At 39.9% G+C, this 20,159-nt stretch overlaps 1 protein-coding gene across 1 annotated transcript in view; it reads left to right on the top strand.

Moving 5' to 3' along the window:
- LOC108893724 (pbx/knotted 1 homeobox 2) overlaps positions 1–20,159 on the top strand; it is a 91,464-nt gene that overhangs the window by 70,419 nt on the left and 886 nt on the right. Inside the window, exons 7-19 of the mRNA XM_051078701.1 lie at positions 216–401; positions 585–720; positions 2,807–2,904; positions 7,667–7,786; positions 8,116–8,192; positions 8,798–8,976; positions 9,692–9,950; positions 10,744–10,750; positions 14,721–14,813; positions 15,113–15,305; positions 18,085–18,227; positions 18,601–18,815; positions 19,152–19,900. Of these exons, the coding sequence (XP_050934658.1) occupies positions 216–401; positions 585–720; positions 2,807–2,904; positions 7,667–7,786; positions 8,116–8,192; positions 8,798–8,976; positions 9,692–9,950; positions 10,744–10,750; positions 14,721–14,813; positions 15,113–15,305; positions 18,085–18,227; positions 18,601–18,815; positions 19,152–19,900 (2,455 nt within the window). The remainder of the gene's footprint in view (positions 1–215; positions 402–584; positions 721–2,806; positions 2,905–7,666; positions 7,787–8,115; positions 8,193–8,797; positions 8,977–9,691; positions 9,951–10,743; positions 10,751–14,720; positions 14,814–15,112; positions 15,306–18,084; positions 18,228–18,600; positions 18,816–19,151; positions 19,901–20,159) is intronic.

Here is a 20,159-nt window from a genome sequence, read left to right as displayed (position 1 = left end):
CCCTCATCAATACATAATACCCTTAGAATCCCATTAAAAACATCTTAATAACTTCATAATTAATGGGAAAATGAAAAAATAAAAATAAAATAAAAAGTATATATGTATATATATATATATATATATATATATTAAAACTGAATACAGGGATTCAGTTTTGTAGTCTGTTGGGAATGTGATCAGTTTTGTTAGTTTTTTTTTTCTGTTTGCTTCAGATGGTAAAGGCCATTCAGGTGTTGAGGATCCACCTTTTGGAATTAGAGAAAGTCAATGAGCTCTGTAAGGATTTCTGCAACCGTTACATTACCTGTCTGAAGACCAAGATGCACAGCGACAACCTCCTCCGTAATGACCTGGGAGGACCCTATTCTCCATCACACACCAGTCTCAGCATGCAGCAGGTCAGTCACAGACAATGTGGACTTTACAGCTCCTACTTGGTATTCCCCTCTGAGTAGCTCTTCCCAAGATGCCAATCATTTCATTCATCACCAGGTAGATTTTGCTGTTGGGAGTTTTTCAGTCACAAACAGTAGCACGATCTTCTTACATTTGCTCACCAGTGTCTCTCTGTGATCCCCCAGGAACTAATTCAGACCTCCTCTCCATCCATGACCTCTGTCTCCAGCTCTGTTAACCCTTCAGGGATTGTGGTGCCCGCCGGGGGTCTGCAACAGGGCAATGTCGCCATGACTACCATCAACTCTCAAGTGGTTTCAGGTAAGCATGAGATTACACACACAAACACTGAAACATTATGACCCTCATACATACACGTAGAAGATTCAGTAGTGATTTTTTAAACTAATTTCTCATTCACTTACGCTCAATAGTCAAATCTGCTAATAACTTTGACATCTGTGATACTTGGATTGGTTCAGGCTGTTCTGGCCAGACAAGCACTTTCATTTAATATGGACTGTGGAGCTTCTACATTAAAAGGCATATTATAATTTTTCAAGTTTCCATGGACACACTTGTTTTCACAATGCTCCTATTTTAGTATTATCAGTGTGTGGGAATAAATTGAGTCTAAAATCTCAGAACCCTTCTTTTTGTGGTGGACGTCATTTAATAATTGCATTTCCAGCACAGATCTGTAGTACTTCGAAAAGCCCATATTTAGATGTAAATAGAATTTTGCTTGCCTGAATTCATTGTGTAAATATCATGACATTCTGATATTCAAAACCAGTGGGGGAAAATAGAGATTCATACTATGTCTGACAGGAGAAAACACATGATAAGAATATAGAGAAATAACATTTGATACACATTTCAGAATGAATAAAGACAGACATGGATTGATATGCAGTTGGTAACTAATAGTGACATGCATACAGTCTACTCTGCTGAAGTTTCCTTTCATTGATATACATATACAGTTCATCATGATTCTGGCTCTAAAGTAGTATTGTTCCTATCTTATCAGTAGAAGTTTGCCTGTCAACAATAGAGAGGCATCTTTAATACCTGCCATCAGGCCTGCAGTGCCCCCCAAGGAACTATTTTGGTACCACTTTAGTTTTATATATGCTACCAGTGGATCACATTTAACAGTCACCTGATGTTAAATTCCACCTTTACGGCTGTGACACACAGCTGTAGGTCCCTGGTAGATCTGGTGATATTAATGTAACCCAGATCTTAAATTAAGCTGGATGTCACAAAATGTTTTATGATTTAATTAACATGTGTTCTGTCATTCTGTTGTCCTCACCGTCTATCACCCCTCTTGTACCATCACATGTACATCATCTGTCAATCACTATTAAGGACAGTACACACAACTTAGGAGAGATATTTGACTTTTGTGTTTGTACCAGGATGATTCTCCAGCTGAGAATGTTAGTCCAAATTAATCCATTCTTAAATCTCTTCTCATTTAAACTACTGCAGTTCTCTTTATTCAGATCATGAACACAAAACAGGTGCTCATCACTTTCAAAATGCTGATGCTCAACTCTTACCAAATCATTTTTAAAAATAATAATTCATTTATTTTTTGTACTTTGATTTATTAATATTCTTCTTTGTGTTTTTACCTAAAATTTCACTGCTTTTTTATTTATTTAAATTTTAGCTATCACTTGACACTATATAAACAAACCATTACTATAGTTATTAATATTCAGACTTAAAATGACATGACACAAAAGATGATGTCTATAGTACAGTCAAGTTGCATCAATTAGTATTCATCATGATTTTTCATTAATAATTCATTTTGTGAAATTAAGTGTATGGTTAGTATGTTGCTGATCACAACCACATCACTCAGCCCAAGCACTTACTTTACACAACATTTTGGAATGAACTGTAACATTTAAGTGCTATTATATTACAGTTTAATCTCTGTCACAGCTATAGTGACTGGTTTTTGTGTACATGTGTATCAGAGAGCCATGGTATGTATCCTTCACAGAGTGCTTGGCTGATTCTTAAAGGTTCTTATAATGTCAAGCCTCTACAGTGAAATGTTAATCCTGCCCTCTGGAAATCCCTTTTAACCCAAAATAAATCAATGTGTCTGCCTTTGATCACTACACATTGAAGAGCTCAAACAGACTGTGATAATAGTGTCTTGATCAAGGCTAATTAAGCCAGCACTAAAAAGACTCTCACTTTTTTTCTAGGTTAAAGGATACTAATGCACCTTGAATTTAATCATTTCGCCTCTTGTTTGTCGTGTGTTTTGTTTGTGGGGCTGACAAGAAGTTAATAAGGCTCTAGTGGTGGTGCGGGATGTGGCTGCCAGTGGCTGCTGAGGCCACTTGATACTCATGATGGCAAATTATCCCCTCAGGTGGGACCCTGTACCAGCCGGTTGCCATGGTGACATCACAAGGGCAAGTGTTAACGCAGGCGCTGCCGCCAGGAACCATCCAGATCCAGAACTCACAGGTAAAGCCATTGGGTTGGTGATGCCTTGGCCAATACATTGGCTCCCTCCCTGCGCCTGCACCACCCACTGTCTCTATTTGTTGTTATTAAACGGGCCTCCTTACATCTCCCAGAATCCCTCTGGGTGTCTTTTCATTGTCTCTGTCTGAACACCACCTCCTGCCGAGACACAAAATGGAAATTATTTGTTCCCATGATGTTTAGGGAGCTTACGTAATCCTATCAGATATGACTGCAGATGACGGTCATTTACTTAGTCATTTAACACTATAAACTTTGTTTATAGATCAAGTTTTTTTCGATGATGTGATTTACACATGAGAGACATAAAACTCAAAGTTGCTACAGAATATTCTCAATCCAACATTTTGTATCTTATTTTTCGCCCGCCTTTTGAGAAAGAGGAAATATTGTGGAAATTATTATGGACAGGAAATATTATGGCCACAAATATTTTATCTCCTCCTCATGAAAGGCTTTAGAACAGTCGACCCCACATGAATGCCTGGAATTGGATTTTTTATGACACATTTGTGGTTTTAATATTTCCTTTCATTCTAGTTCAGTTTTTACACTCACTGTATCTTTTCTCTTTGAATGTTAGATTGTTGTGGAGATGAATGAGTCTCCTACTGATCAATGAAATTAATTATCTATCTATCTATCTATCTATCTATCTATCTATCTATCTATCTATCTATCTATCTATCTATAGCTTAATTAAGCTGGCCAGAGTAATGGATTACATTTAGTTAACAAAAACAGTTTTTGATTAAAAAACGTTCCCTCCTGAAGTTGTGTTTATACTTCGCTGCTGTAAGACAAACAGTCAAGTTACAGAACAACTACGTTGTATTTAGCCTCATATCCCAAGACAGTACATTTTCAATTTTTTAAAGTCATTAACTCTGGGTTATCTCTCTATGATGACTTGATAAGACACTTGTTTATTTAGTCCAGCTTCATCCTAAACATATCACAAAATGAATTTAAACTGAGTTGAAAATAAACTGCAACCATAACATATTAAAAACTTTTGGGTCATGCTGGGACAACAGGACAGTCTGTCATAACTTTATTCATTCTGTAATTTAGCTGTGCTGTTTGTTGCCTTCATGTTTTTAAAGCAAGTGGTCAGCCATCAGAAAGCTATTTCTGTTTTTGTTAAAGGTTAATCTAAGAAGAAGAGGACTGTTGGCATCCAAAACCATTATGTCTTTCCCTCCATTGTACACAGACCTTTCCCTGGTGGGAAAGAGAGTATCAAGGGTAGAGACCCTCTTCTAAAAGTAGAGAACATCAGGCACTTGAGCCCCTGTTATGTCTGCTCACCGGACACAGGATCTTTTCAGAGTCAGAATGTCTTTGTTTTGCTGTGCACAACGGAAGCACAAGGAATCTGACCTGGATAATTGGTGCTGACTCATTAAAAGACAGTCACAACACAGGACTGAGACACCCCCGCGAAGGCAAGATAATTGACCAACAAATGTTGAGCAGACAAAATATTCTGTGTGAAAGTTGGTTGAACATAAAAATGCACAAGAGATCCACTGGCAAGTAAAATGTCTGACATTGGCAGTAGCATTGGCCGTGTTTTTAATATACAGTAGTTACAAATAACAAATAACAGCTTTTTGTTTTTATTTTTATTTTTTTACAGTTTTTTTATTGCAAACATAAAGGACCATTAAGTTATATGTAATGGTGGCCTGATTAACTTGGATGATTGTCTGCAGACTGCAGGGTCTGTGTTATTAAGAGCACAGATTTTGAATATAAAAGACCAGGGTTTTATTGATGTGCAATGCACTATTAAAATATGCAACGCAAGGTAATGAATTTGTTGGAACCAGTTTTCCTTTTAAATGTAATACTGCTCTTTAAATTGGAAGTCTGTGTGGCACTAGATAGAAAATGTACTCATATATTTTGAAAGAAAATTAGAATTCAGCATTATAGAATAAATTTAGTTCAAATTTATTCTACAATGAATTTCTATTCTAGGATTCTATTTTACAATCACTGGCTTGTATTTCTTTTTCTATACATTTCAAACATAGTGTATCCATTACCCACAAAAGCAGCAGGCTAGGTAGATTTAATGTATCAGTGGTGAGGCCAGTACTTGTCTGGCCTTGAAACTTGCCTATAGATATGAATAAAATGTGGGAGCAGTGCTCTATGTACAGCAGTCCTGGCCTGGAGAGCGGCTCAGTTTCAGGTGGGTAATTCTGTTCTTGACAGTTAGAGGGGGCCTCTGTGAATAACCGCGACCCAGCCGAGGCAGAGTGTTACATGTGAGCTGGGAGTTGAACACAGCCTCGTCACTACTTTGCCGACAAGCCCAGAGTAATCACACTCTTGAGCTTGGTGCCGCCAATTAATTCATCCTTGCTTTCCCCCAGAACACACACGCTCCCATGGCTGAGGGGGGATAAGAGGAGGGTTGTCCACGTGACACCCAGCTGCAACTGTAATGAGTCCTGTTTTGTATGGGGAGTCTTAGGGGGTGTGAGTGCATATAGGTTTGTCTGTTATTTATTGCAGTTTTTACTTATTCATGCATTTTGTCCTGCATGATTATGCATATGAAATTTTCACACAGTAGGCTATGCTTAGCCTTCACAAATAGATACCTCATTCAAAAAAAAAAAAAAAAACCTTAAAGCCACTGGTACTGCCTGGTACAATGACAATGACAGATTTAAATAATTGGTTCATATTATACATTTATATTATAAATTATATATTTAGATATATGATATATTTATTACATATTTATGAATATGCAGACATTGAAAGACAGTGTGTGTGTGTGTGTGTGTGTGTGTGTGTGTATGTACATTTTTGTATAGTATGTGTTTTTATGTAGTATAGTTCTTTGCAGGTGGTGTCAAACAGGGTTTGCTAATGGTTGCTTAAAGGGGCCATTGTGTTTCATATTATCTGCCTCAGAGCCCACATGCACTTTTATCTCTACAATGAAATAAACACACAGACAGCTGCACACACACTTTTTTCACTTAGGATGGCATTGCATTGACTTACATTCTTTCTTTATTTGTTTGGATAAACTCTACTCTAATCTTTGCCTTCCCATAACCTTAAACCCTTAAACCCTAACCTAAGACTTACCCTAAGATGAACAAAAATCAAGTCTTAAATCTTCTGTGAAAACATTTTACTGAACGCATGAGGCTATATTGCTGAAGTTAGTCCCTCGCCACTCAAGAAAAAGTACATTAAATGTGTTTTTTTTCTTTTTGCTGCTTGGATGTTTGTGCTTCACTGTGCTATTTTCAAATTCACATATCAGGGGATCTTTGGGAAGATCACATAAACTGTCACGAGGTTTGAGAAATTCAGTATTTTCAGTATTTTTTTACTATTTTTCAACAAATCCCTTCATCCACTGTCTATACCGCCTATCCGTTAAGGGTCGCCGGGGGGCTGGAAGCAATCCCAGCTGACATTGGGCAAGAGGTGGGGTACACCCTGTACAGATCGCCAGTCCACCGCAGGGCCAATACATATAGACAAACAAACCTACAGGCAACAGGGAGAACAGGGAGAACATGCAAACTCCACACCCTGGGCATACCTGGGCTTAAACCTGGAACCTTCTTGCTGTGAGGCAACAGTGCTAACCACTGCACCACAGTGCCACCTGTGTGCTAGGAATCCCATTTTTAAAAAAGACCCAAACCAACAGTATGTTAGTCTAACTTTAAATACTTTTTTGACTTCCTGTGTCAAACCAGACCCAGACACTGATATACTTTGGGCTGGATTAAACCACATTTGATGCCCTAGTGAGTATATCTGGCAGCATGACAGTGTATGTGGGGCTGAGTCAAAACAGTGTGTGTTTTCACATAATGAAGGAACGTGCTACCCAGTGCAACAGTGTGGCTCACTGATGTGTTTTTAATAGTTTGCGGACAACAGTGGAGCTCTATTGCATGGGGGAATATTAGGTTTTAGATAGATACACAGTATCTGTTATCTGGATCAACTCATAGTTGGTTTGGGTCTTTATATGGGATTTGTTGATAATTAGGGGAAAAAAGAATATCACTGGACTTATCCTTTACTAATTGTTGCAGCCTTGGTGTACCTTTGTCTAATAAGTATCCAAGAACATCCAAGTTCTTTCCTAACCTTAACTTAACCTCAGCTGTAACAATAGGAAAACTGTACTGTTCAGCCAGACAAAGCTCATGCACTAGCACACATACATGCACACACACAACCACATGTACACTGCAGGCTGTCAAAGAATGTCAATACTCTGAGATCATCTTGTCCTTCAGCACTCGCACTCCAAACAATAACATCTGAATAATGATTTCTCATTGATCACAGATATGGGCTTAGGTCAATACAAATGAAAACTAAGCCAAACACAGTCACACTTAGCAGCACCTCACTAATTTAGCACCAAACTGTGAAATCCAAACTTTTGACCAAAGGCTTGTCTGACCCTCCAGTCTTTAAAGTCATTGAAGCACCAAACAGACTACTGACCCTCTTGTCTTTCCACATAGTGAAGGGTGCTGCTTTTTTATATTTTAAGTATCATTACTCAAACTCAGTTACCATGGTGACACTTGAGGTGGTGTTTCTGCCCCTGCCACAGAAAAAAAGATAGGTAATTGGTAGGCTCCCTTTGTTTCCGTGGCAACAATAACTAAGCTCTTCCATCCGCTCCTTTTCTTTCTTCCTTTCTCCTCTTCCCTTCCTGCTGTCTGTTGTAAAGGTAAATGTGGACCTGTCATCCCTGTTGGACAGTGAAGACAAGAAGTCCAAGAATAAGAGGGGGGTCCTGCCCAAACATGCCACCAACATCATGCGGTCCTGGCTCTTTCAGCATCTCATGGTGAGACAGAGACATGGTGTGAGTGTATGTTTGTATTTGTGTGTGTGTGTGTGTGTGTGTGTGTGTGTGTGTGCATTAATCTGAAATGATCGTGTTTGTTTGCCTTTTCAACAAAGTGTTATGAAGTGGTGGCTTTGGAAGCAGATATAATGAATGAGATGTATATGGAGAGTTAACTAGTTTAATGAGGAGGTTTACTGAACAGTGAGAGAGTAAGAAATTTCAGTGTTTAACATGAGAAGTCAGAACCAATAAAAAAGAAGCACACTAATGCTATTAATTACAGAAAACAACTTGAAAACTCAGATGTTGTCTCTTCATTCTTTCAGCACCCGTACCCAACCGAAGATGAAAAAAGGCAGATTGCTGCACAAACGAGTCTAACCCTTTTGCAAGTGAACAATTGGTAAGATGCTGAATACAGTGTCATTATAGCCATTAAGTATTTGTATGCACATGTAGACAGAAAGACACCACTTTATATTTTGTAGCAGAAATATGAGTGGAAGCTCCTGAACTGAACTTGAATATACTGGGACTGCTCAGCGCACTGTTAACACTGTGGCGCCATCTCCTGGTCATATATCTGCAGTACACCATAGACCACATAGTGCCTCCCATACTGTCATGCACCCCTCTTTTCATATTTGTTTTCAAGAAATGATAGAAGAGATTTCAGTGTTTTTTGGATATAGATTGGAAGAGTATAATTTGCTTCCTTCCTTTCCTTCTGGAAAGCTGTTCGGTATTTACAAAAGTAAATATTGTATTTTGTGGCAGGAAATAAAAAAGATGTTGTTTTTGTAAACTTAACACTGTATCTGCAGCAGTCTGTGTCATTTGACTGATGAATGGACTGTGTGTAAGGAAACCAGAACCAGTCTTAGACAACAATCTGATGAAAACAAGATAACTAAGAACATATGTCTTCTGGAGTTCTGTCCTTTCCTTTTCCAACATATTTTACCCACAAAGCCCTTTAATGATAATCTACAAAAATCTATAATCCAGGTTCATCAACGCTCGTCGCCGTATCCTCCAGCCTATGCTGGATGCCAGTAACCCAGACCCAGCTCCTAAAGCAAAGAAGATGAAGTCCCAGCACCGTCCCACACAACGCTTCTGGCCCGACTCCATCGTAGCTGGAGTTCTGCAGACGCACAGATCTCAAACAGGAAACAACTCAGACAGTATGTCATTACTAAAATTTCCCCAAATTTCCCAATTTTTTCCCCAGGATCCTTAATTGTGTGTTGCCTTAAACACATGCATGAAAGATTAAGAATACAATTTAACCCAGACTGTTTAAAGTTTAACCACTAGGTGCCACTGTTGACACTTCCCTGTTATTTTTATGAGAAGACATGAAGGCAAGAAGCAAGAATAAAGAATATCAAATCGAAAAAACATAGTATTTGTCCTACAGGAATCATAAGTGAGATCTGAGAAGGTATTTAAAACAGTGTGGATTCCAACCCTCTTGAGTTATAAAAAGAAATTCTGGTAACTACCATCACCCATGGCAACTGTCTAGTTTTTCATGTCAAGGCCCAGAGTAGATTATAGATTTTAGTTGCTGGGTGTAATTTATTATCTGCTATCTCTGTACTGCAGCAGTTGTAGGTAAAGACAGAACAATATGGTGAAGGAAAGCTTTCTCAAAACCAAATGACTTCAGTATCATAGCTTTAACTGAACCAGTTTATGAGTATATTTATCAGACATGTCTGGGTTCACTTCCATGTGCACATGAATTCTACTGTACTATGATTGCATGTAAACAGAAAAATTGAAAACCTCCACGGACAATCTGAATGGAGAAGTCTGGACTGCAATGGATTTTTTTAGACTTTCTAATTGTGTGCCATGTCTTAACTCTTCCTCTGTTTCCCTGCCTCTCCTCAGACCCGCTGAGTATGGACAGCCTCCAGTCACTGTCCTCAGACTCAGCCACCCTGGCCATGCAGCAAGCCATGCTGGGAGCCGACGACTCCATGGACGGCACCGAGGAGGACGAAGAAGAGGAGGAGGAAGAGGAGGAGGAGGAAGGAATGGAGGAGGAAGAGGAGGAGGAGGATGGGGACGAGAACGACAGGGGGAGGCAAATGTCCAGCGGAGGAGGAGGGCGGAGAGATCTGAGCATGGAGCACAGAGAGGAATTGGAGTAGTCGAACAGGGGGAAAGACTATATGAACTTTGACCACAGTTGTCCACTTAATACGGCCTCATTCAAACTCAAACTAGGACAGCTCTAATGATAAGTGACTCTAGAGAGCTTTTAAGGGCGTATTATATTTTCTCCACATTCATCAGAGACTCTTCTGCAGAGCCCAATCAGACACAATGACCATCATGATTATAGAGAATGAGTATTAGTTTAATGATGAATATGTGTTGTTTCATTTTATGACAGTTTGTTCTCATGCAGAGAGCCCCGGGAATATTTGGATAGTAGCACATTTTTTACTCTATAGCTCCTGTTATTTATGAAACGAAATGGCACAGAAACTAAAAGGTTGAAAGCTTACTGTCAGTTTTAAATTGAAGACATTTTTACCCATTTTACTGTCACAGTTAAAAAGTTTGATGCTTTTAGAGAGCCGTGACATTTTGAGAAAATTATTGATAGGAGAATGAAGATTCTGGAATAACTGCACATGCATCAAAAAACTAAAAAATCTTTGCACAATTAGAATTGTTGACTGTATGTGTTAACAACTACTTCACTGAATGTAATCTGTCCAAAATGTTTTGGCACCATGAAGTCAGTTACAGAGTCACAGGAAGGGCTGCCGCTTTTTTAAACCGCTCATTTCATATGACTTAAAGTACATTTTCAACTGATAGTGCACAATTTCACTTTGCAGTTCATGTGTCATTTCACTTCCTAAAATAAAAGTGAGGCACCAAAAGAAAGGAAAAATCAAAAAGGTGTAAACCTGTGCAAATATCTGCAGAGGTGAGGTATATGTGTTTGCTTCCACTGCTGGGCCATCATTTACGCCTTTTGACTGACTCATAGGTTCTCAGGTTGAACAACACTCATTCGATGTGTTTCTCCCTCATGAGGGAAACACTTGACTCATTGCTGCAGCAAATCTTTTTGAGCATGACTTTTGAAACAATCTTTATTTTTTTCTTCTACCATGAGCAAAAAAAAAAAAAGAAAAGAAAAGAAAAGAAAGAAAAAAAATAGAAATCTGTAGTAAACCAGTGTATACTGACTGCACATATAGTATGTATATTGGATTTTTCATATGTTTGCATTCTGGTGTTGAAGGTTTGCATATTTATTCTGTTTTTTTGTTTGTTTGTTTTTTTGTTTGTTTCTTTGTTTCTTTGTTTGTTTTGCGTGGCCTCAGAGGGTAGCTAAAGGAACCATGTGACAATGACAGTTGCTTCTGCATATACTGTAGGTTTTGCAAACTTTTTGAATACAGCTGTTGAAATAGCTGGTGGCCATGCACATACTTGACTTCAACCATCAACTCTTAGAAAATTGCTTGTGTATTTTTGTGAACGTGATTCTGTCACAAAATAAGAGCATGACAAGCCCTGCCAGTCGCCACAGACTGTCTCACCCACATCTCAGCGTCAAGAGAAAATCACACAAAGATGGCCAGTGACTTCGGAATCCCTGACCGACGGAGCCAGTGTCACTTACAGACAGACTTTTTCAAGGAAGAAGACAATTTTGAGGAAAACGAGAAAGAGAAATAGAAAAACTCAGTAACACCTCTTTCAATTTTATGTGAAGGATTTTGAAGAAACTGTGAAACTATTTCAGCTCTCTGTTTTGTACTAAAACACACAAATGGAGTCACTCGTTTCTAATGTGAAGATGTCTAGAAAAAGAAAACATGTTATATTGAATGTTCTGATTGTTCATTGTGAAGTATGTTGCTCATTAATATTCTTTTTTGGATTGCTTTTTTAAATGGATCTTCCAGAGCAAGTGACAGACAATAGGAAATATTTCTATTTCATTTGTACACTTTGTTGTCATAATCTATTGTGTTTCAATAGACCAATTTTAATAATTAAACATGTAAAGGTACTGATTTTGACTTGGTGATCTGAAAGTTCTGCATATGTTTAAGCTGAACAAACATCTGGGGCCATAAATTCACACACAGCAAGTTGGCAGTTTGATTCATGAGAATATTTAGAAAAGAAAGCGATGCACAGAACAAAACACCATTCAACAAACAATTCACTCAAGCTTTTTTCTCAGCTACACATACAGAAGCTAAGCCAGTATCTCCATAGAGCAAAGACGCATGTGTGTTTGTGTGTGTGTGTGTGTGTATGTGAAAACCCTCTCAGGCCCTGCTTCATTGTAACATATTTCCAGATTACAGAGTTAGTAGTCTAAATATTGGCTTAACGTCCCACATTTTCCTGTCACATGGGTAGCCTCCCACCCACTGGTTATTGCTCTATCCTGTGATTTAACTTGCTGGAAGACGCCCACCCAAACGCTCTCCCACCTTTTCAGCCGACTACCACAAAAGATCCCAACAGAGCTTTTGACCACAGGGTTTCAACTTTTTGAAATATGGATTCTGCTCCCTCAGAATAAATGCTAATCACTGTTGTGGATGTTTGCTGCACAAACCACATTGCATTGTTTTACATTGTTGTAGGGACTTGATATTACAGTGAGGAAGCACTGCTCACAAGTTCTCATACGTGGGAAGGAAGTCACCCATATTTACAAAAGTGGTCTAATAAAAAACCTGTTTGAGACTAAGGGCATCACAACATTTCTTCTCTAATTATTCCTCACAGGACTTTCTGTACAGTAGGTCAGATGGGCAGAGTAGCCAGTGGCCCCATCTGAACACTATGAACACCAGTTGGAGAGGCAGTGGGATAAAATGAAAATATAATAATCTATCAAAGTAACTGGTGGGTGTTTTAATTTATCAATGGATGGTATTAGCTACAGCAGGAGGGCAGGTCATAAATCATTTACCAGCGTATTTCTTTTACTAATAGAGAGTCAGATTGCTGCTGTATACTGGTCACTTCAGCCAGCAGGGTTCAAGGTTCAGTGAATACAATTTGATATATTGCAAGGATAGTCAGCTACAGTAATTCTTTTCATACCAATAAGTGATAATATGATATGCGATAACTATCGTGACCCTATTTATCAGTTACACACCCTGGAAAGGTCACCAGTCAATCACAGGGCTGGCAGTGAGGTAAAAAAGAAGCCCAGGATTCAATTCAATTCAATTCAATTTTATTTATGTAGCACCAAATCACAACAGAAGTCATCTCAAGGCACTTTTCATATAGAGCAGGTCTAGACCACACTCTTTAAAATAGGTATTTACAGAGAGAGCCTCAGCAGTTCCCACCATGAGCAGCACTAGGCGACAGTGGCAAGGAAGAACTTCCTTTTAAGAGGCAGAAACCTCGAGCAGAACCAGACTCAGGGTGGGCGGCCATCTGCCTCAATCGGTTCGGTTGAGAAGGGGCGGGGTGGGGGTAGAGAATAGTGAGAGAAGAACATAGCATAACATGGGTTCCATGTAAAAAATGTAAGGTGATGCCAATAACACAGTAATAGTAATGATAGTAGTGATAATTAAAGTATTAACAGCTAACGTACCAATAAAACTAATAGCAGTATAAGTAATTTCTAATTCTAGCAGCAGGTGTTGAGTGGAGTTGTAGGAGCAGCAGGAGACTTGTCATAACAGATCAGACTCTACAGTTCTACAGAGGCAGAAATACCTGCAGAGAGAGACAGCTATAGGCTTAAAGGAATCATTGGTGCTGGTTAACATCTCTGATTTTACACAAATTATGGTGCATGGTGTCCATAGGAGGACACCGCAGACATCAATGCACAGATGAAGTTTACCAAAGAGCAGTCTCACACCGCACAGTGCTGGTATGAAAATGTTTTGTAGACTGACAAAACTAAAGTTGAATTGTTCAGGAAGAACACACAGCACTATGTATGGGTGTAAAAGGGCCATTGTATGCCAATATGATACATAGTGTACAGATTTGGTAAATTTAAGGTCACTAAAACCACGTGGTTAAGGACGGTGCTGATGACAGTCATGGGTGAAAGTGACAGGGAAAAGGAAACAATTGTGCTCTCTGGCCAGTCACCCTCCAGCATCTCATCTCAAAGAGGTTATGCAGCATTATAGCAATGTCTTACTACATCTAACTTTGATTCTGAGAGAGAGCAGTTCATTTTTGTGGAACCACAAGAGGTCATTGGTCATGAAAATGTGAACTGAAGATTTTTTAAACATTGGAAGAAACAAATGCTTTCATTTTCCTGATGAAAACAGATCTGTGTGACTGGTGCAAAGACCCAATTCAACAAACCGTAAACACAATGCCATACTGTACCTCTGTAGCTCATGTATACCATCCATTATCTATACAGATTATTTGTAAGAAGTGTATTTATACCATTAAATATAATTACGTTGGATTCCATTCACTTCCCAAATGCTAAATAATGTAAAACTCCACAACCCAGCGCTCCCAGTCAGTCCTATGTCAGATTTCTTGTTGTTCTCTCAAACACATTCATTGCAAGGGTCAGAAACATGTTGCACAGTACAGTATTTAGCAGTAGCTCTGGGGCTGGATGGAAGTAAAAATAGTTTCAGAATGACAGAGGCTGAAAAAGCCACTGGCGATGGTTCACTTGTTTGAAGTGGGCCACAGCCACTGTGCTTCACAGCATGGATACACAAGAGAAACACACACATGTATATACACACCCATAACTGTATGGCCTAGTGTTGAGCACTGGAGGTCTGCTGCAGTCAGTGCCATCTGGGCACCTACATGATCCCAGATGTCTTCTCTGTAATTACAGCCAGACCCGGCTCGGCCTGGTCCAGCCCAGATCCAACCTCTCATTTACCGCGGCCCTCCCTGAATACTTAAGGAGCTTTCCAACACCGTGCAGGCCTTCACAGGAACGCTTGGTTCTGGAGCATATTTTCTAACTGTATCCCCAGAGAAAGCTGGAAGACTTAAGGTAAGGTGGTTACAGATTTCATATGTTGCAGATATTTCAACATGTGATGATAATAGCATTTCTGATCAAATTTGAACACCAAGTCACTATTCTAGATGTACTGTGCTGTAGAATATTGGGCATTTCTGCTTTATTATATCACTTATAGTGAAAACTGACAGGGAAGATAAGAAAGGCAAGCAGTGACATGTGACAAAGGTCATGAGTCTGATTTGTACTTACAGCACTGAGAGCACACGTTATCTTCTGTTTCTACTTGACTGTGTCAAAAAATAAACCTTTTTCTTATCATGGGGTAGGCATTCAAAATGTCCATCGCCCAGGCGGCGGCCAAGGCCATGCTATCTGATGCCCTGCTGCAGGACGGCTACGGGATAAACCGGATTCACCACCTGGAGCTGGAGCTTCCTTTGGACAAGGTCATCAAATTTGTGTCTGTTGGGCTTCCACTGATGCTGGTGAGCATGGCGTTCGCCCGCGAGATCTCCCTGGGTGAGCAACTCTCTGTCTTTTTTTTTTAAAACCATTTTAGGACCTTTGTTTTTTTTTCCATTTGCTTTTGCCCCTAATTATACCCTATATTCATGAGTGCTTGTTTTTTATTCCTTGCCTGCATTTTGGCTTTGTGGTCAGTCTGTGTTTCAACAACACTGTTGCAGTGTCCTCTGTATAGTAATCGTGTACTGTTTGTCCTTGAATCACTTGCTATTTACTTGCTAAACTGCTTTTAGTTTAACTTGTAATAAGAATGAATATCATACATGCTAATATTATACATTATTATCATTCCTGTGGAACATTGTAGCTAATTCAAAACTAAATCAAAGGCCTTGACAAAACTTTTCATGTAACAAAGGAGGAGAACTCTGCTGCAAAGCTACTTCAGGTAACTGGAACACACCAATGTGTTTTATTTCAGAGTTGAGTTAAAAGTCCTGAAACATAACAAGTGTGCATATCTCTGCTCTATCACAGCAGGTTTTTATCTTTGCACTCAGATACAGTTCATCCCCTAAAACTTCTAGTAGTATTAAGAGCAATAACAATGAGAGCTATAATTACATGGCACTTTCCTTAACAAAATTAGGGTGCTGTGAAGCAAGGGGAGGAAAACACTTAAACAACACCCACCATAACAAGAAGACATTGACTGCTGGCTCCATTAAGACCTCTTCACCACAGCAGATAGCAGAGTAGCAATAATAATAATAATAATATGACAACACAAAATTACTGACAAAACAAAATCACAATGGGCTTGAAACTCCATTCATCAGTTTACTGAGTGTGTTGCTGTTACTATTTTACTGCCTGAACTCATTTAGACTATGATAAAATACATGTTTTGAATGGGATGTGGTGTTATTTCACACAAAACAAGCCTGCACCCTGTCTGTCCACAGTTGTTCAAATTTCACAAAAAGCACAACTGACAACCAAAGGATACGTGGCAAGTCCTCAGCACAAGTCTATTGCTGAGGAGGCTGACTCCCTGACTTTAAACTGAACGTCAACTCTCCAGAGCTGGTCTGCAATCAGTCTGATGCTCCTGATGCTAATTGCCATGGGGGATGATTGAGAGCAGTGTTCACTAACGCTGGCACACTGTAATTACAAGGCGAAGTTCTTCTGTGGCGGCTCCCCTCTATTTCAGTCAAATGAGAGGATATGTTGATTAACCAGAGGGGGGGCGTAGAACATGACATGGTGCTGAGCTATGCGGCTCAACTGATGGATCTTGGCTGCCTATCTGCTGGGTTGTCAGTTTCACAACAGTGCTTGATTGCGCTGCTGTCTGGAGTCTGGTTTACTTGCACCTGGACTCTCAGCCAAGAATTCTTGTACGAAGCACAAATGTGGGGATGATCTGCCAGTGTTAATTGGGGAGTGGGAGTAGGAGATAGGAGCAGTGGCAGAAATTTAGGCCCTTCGCTTTGCCAAATAGCTCACAGGGGTTGTCAGCTGAGGGGGAGAATATTTTACAAGATTTCATGAGAAGGCATGTGCTGTCGTTTTTTATTTAAGATGACTTGTTAACGCATGCGCCCACACATGCTCTCACAAGCAAACTGGAAAAATAGATTACCATAGTAAGCTACATGAGAACATACAGCAGTGTCAGTTATTATTATAACTACAGCACCCACCATAGCTTAAACACTAGCAAGCACCAGTGTAGTTCCTCTTATTATAGTGTACAGCCAAATGAACCATTATACTCTTGGGAAGATAATCATATAATCATTTAATAACTCACAAATTCTATTTAATATGAACATGTTTTCAAAATTGGAAGCAACTTATATGAATTGCTCCACTGTGATGCCTTCAGGGGTTTGTGAAGAAACAGCTTTGAAGACAGATAATGCGATAGACAGGTTGACAAAACCATTTATAGAAATGATATACTGTAACACATTTTATGGCTGCTGGTAATGGATGATGATGACTATCACCGTTTTGTCCATTTGTATCTGTCATCTGTCATCACCATTAGCATCACCATGCTGGCCTTTAATAAAATCAACTTTTTATCTCAGAAAAGGGTTTCAATAGACATGATTACAAATTGCCCCTAAATGTATTACACTTTGAATGTTCGGTATACAGTTCAGTATTAGTTTTTAGTTTCAAATTCAATGCCTATAATGAGGTGGACTGGCACAAGAAATTCCATCCTGACAGTAAATTGGTGGCAGTATGTTTCTACTTACAGAGAGCTGGACAGATGTGGAGGGTGCTTGTAAAAAATAGAAACTCCATGTTTCTCTTGTAAGGCTGTGTAGTAGGTGGGGCACACCCTTGGTGTGTTCTCTCCCAAGCTCTATGTTTAAGGGTGGAGCACCCTAGGGAAATGACAGATGAGTGCAGTGCATGGATTCAAGTGGTTGGACTATTTGTGGTAATATCAAGGTGAACTAAATATAAGGTGGAGGAACCCAGTTTTGGAATGGAGTCACCCAGGGTTTTTAAATGCCAGGTTGCCATTTGGAAACATATGATTTCTCCAGTGAAAATCTGTAGCACTGAAAGGAAAAGGGCATGCAGAAGCTCACATGTACGTGTCTGGTTGTAGACCTCCAGTACTAAGCACTGTGTGTGCGTACGTATGTGTGTGTGTGTGTGTGTGTGTGTGTGTGTGTGTGCTGAGAAATGAAGAGCTTAGAGATTGCTTACAGGCAAATTGATAAAGCAGATCAAGGGAGGCTGCAGAAATCACTTCCCTATATGAGCTGATAATGTTACAGATCAACATTTGTTTATTCTTCAGGGCCTCAGATCAGCTGTTTCCCTCCCAGCAATTTCACCATCAAGCAGGCCAGCTATGTAGACACATACTGCTGGGACTCTCTCATGCATCATGAGTTTGACAGCGATGGGAACTTTGAGGAGCGCTCTCTCTGGGTACACAAAGTAAGTTGAGAGATTTTGATGAGCCTTGCTTGACTTGTTGCTCCCACCCAGAGTGGTTGATAATGTGGCGGAGAAATACTGAAACCTTTTTATCCTTATTGTAATTTGCAAGACTTTAGTTGATGATGTCAGTACCCCTTTAACAAGAAGCAGAGTAACTGATCTGTTGCTAAAATAATTTGTTATAAAACCATTTTATTCAAACCCTGCACAGCTGACATTTAATGCCCAGACACAAACAGGAAAGTTGTTCTAAATCAGGGCTTGTGCTTATTCAGTTGTAATACAAGTTGGTGAGGCCATCATTTATGTGACTCATCTTTTCTACTACTTTGTCTTTTCTTTCCCTTTTTCTCTCTCTCTGTCCATCCAGATGTTCCCATACTCTCTTCTGGCCATGGCGGTGCTGATGTACCTGCCAGCTCTGATCTGGCGCCAGCTCGTCATGCCCACACTGGGCTCAGACCTGCTCTTCATAATTGACGAACTTGACAAGTCGTACAACCGCTCGATCCGACTGGCTCAGAGCATTTTAGATATGCGCCAAAACACAAAGAACCCCCTCACATTTCAGGCTGAACTGCAGAGGTAAGAGGCCAGTGACTGTTGGCAGGTACAGGTTTTATGTTAATGTGTTAATGTTTTGAATAACCCAATCCTGTGATTGCTGATTTGTGTCCAAACAAGAATATGCCTTGTTCAATGAAACTTTGTCTTATTAAATGAAACAACTACCACTTATATACCCTTGAGAAAGGTTTTAAAATCCAAGAGTCTCAGAGGAGGATTGTTATGGGTGTTGTGGGCAGCTCCCTGTGGCTAAAAGTAGAAAATTGTGGTTGGGATGGGAGGCTCCCATATGTGTAGCTGTATGAACATGAAGGAGAACATGGTGCTGAGTTTGCTCTTCTTGTCCAATTGCAGGGCCAAGAAGAAGCGATACTTTGAGTACCCTCTACTGGAGAGATACATGCAGTGCAAACAAAACTCCTACTTCCTTGTTAGCATGCTTTTCTTACGTGGCTTCCTCCTCCTGACCTTCATGACTGCTGCCTGTCTCTACTTGGCCTACTTCCACCTCTCAGCCTTCCTGCAGGATGAGTTCAGCTGCTTCGTCCGCACAGGCATGCTGCGTGATCAGAACTGGGTTCCTGAGTTGATTCAATGTAAAATGATTGGCCAGTTGGTCTTTCAGGTGATAAGTGTGGCCAATGGTGCAATCTATGTCCTATTGGCTCCCATTGTTCTCTTCAGCCTGATTCGACTCTTTGTTTGGGACACCACCTTTGTCTCTGTCTATGAGGTCCTCCCAGCTCTGGATCTCATCAACCGCCGCAAGCTAGGCTGCCCACTGAATGACCTCAACGTCCTTCTGCTGTTCTTACGTGCCAATGTAGCACACTTGAAGTCCTATGGACAAGTGAGAGCATTGTGCTCACTGGCGCCGCCACAGGTTGGCAACACCACAGGGCATGACTTGAACGCAATGCTGACCCAAGAAGAGATAGAAGAGCGTGAAGAGGCTGCGATGGAGTTGGCAGAAGAGGTGGAGGAAGCCAAGGAGGAAGGGAAGCTCAACTTAGTGGATATCATGACTATTCTGGGAGCAGCACAGGGAAGAGTGGTAAACTGCAGTGAGAAGAGGCCTCTAGTGGAGGAGAATATGAGTCTGGGTACCAGAACACTTATCTACACACTCAAACGCATTCTGCTAGTGGCTATTTTTGTCTACATAATTTGGGATGTACAAAAAATTATTAAGTGAACTCTACACTACAGACACAGGCTTTGAAAATGAATAGCAAGTGATTTAAATATAACTGAATACAAAATAAGGTCATTTCCAAATGGACCTAAGGAGGCAGTTTGAGAACATTTGCAACTGTAGGCAGTGAATTCAAATAAAATTGTTTGGTAAACTAGTTTCTCTGT

This window comes from Lates calcarifer, linkage group LG20 (assembly GCF_001640805.2).
Source record: "Lates calcarifer isolate ASB-BC8 linkage group LG20, TLL_Latcal_v3, whole genome shotgun sequence".
Classification (NCBI taxonomy): Eukaryota; Metazoa; Chordata; class Actinopteri; family Centropomidae; genus Lates; species Lates calcarifer.
Note: the sequence above shows the minus strand (reverse complement) of the source record. Positions and strands in the feature narration are given on the sequence as shown.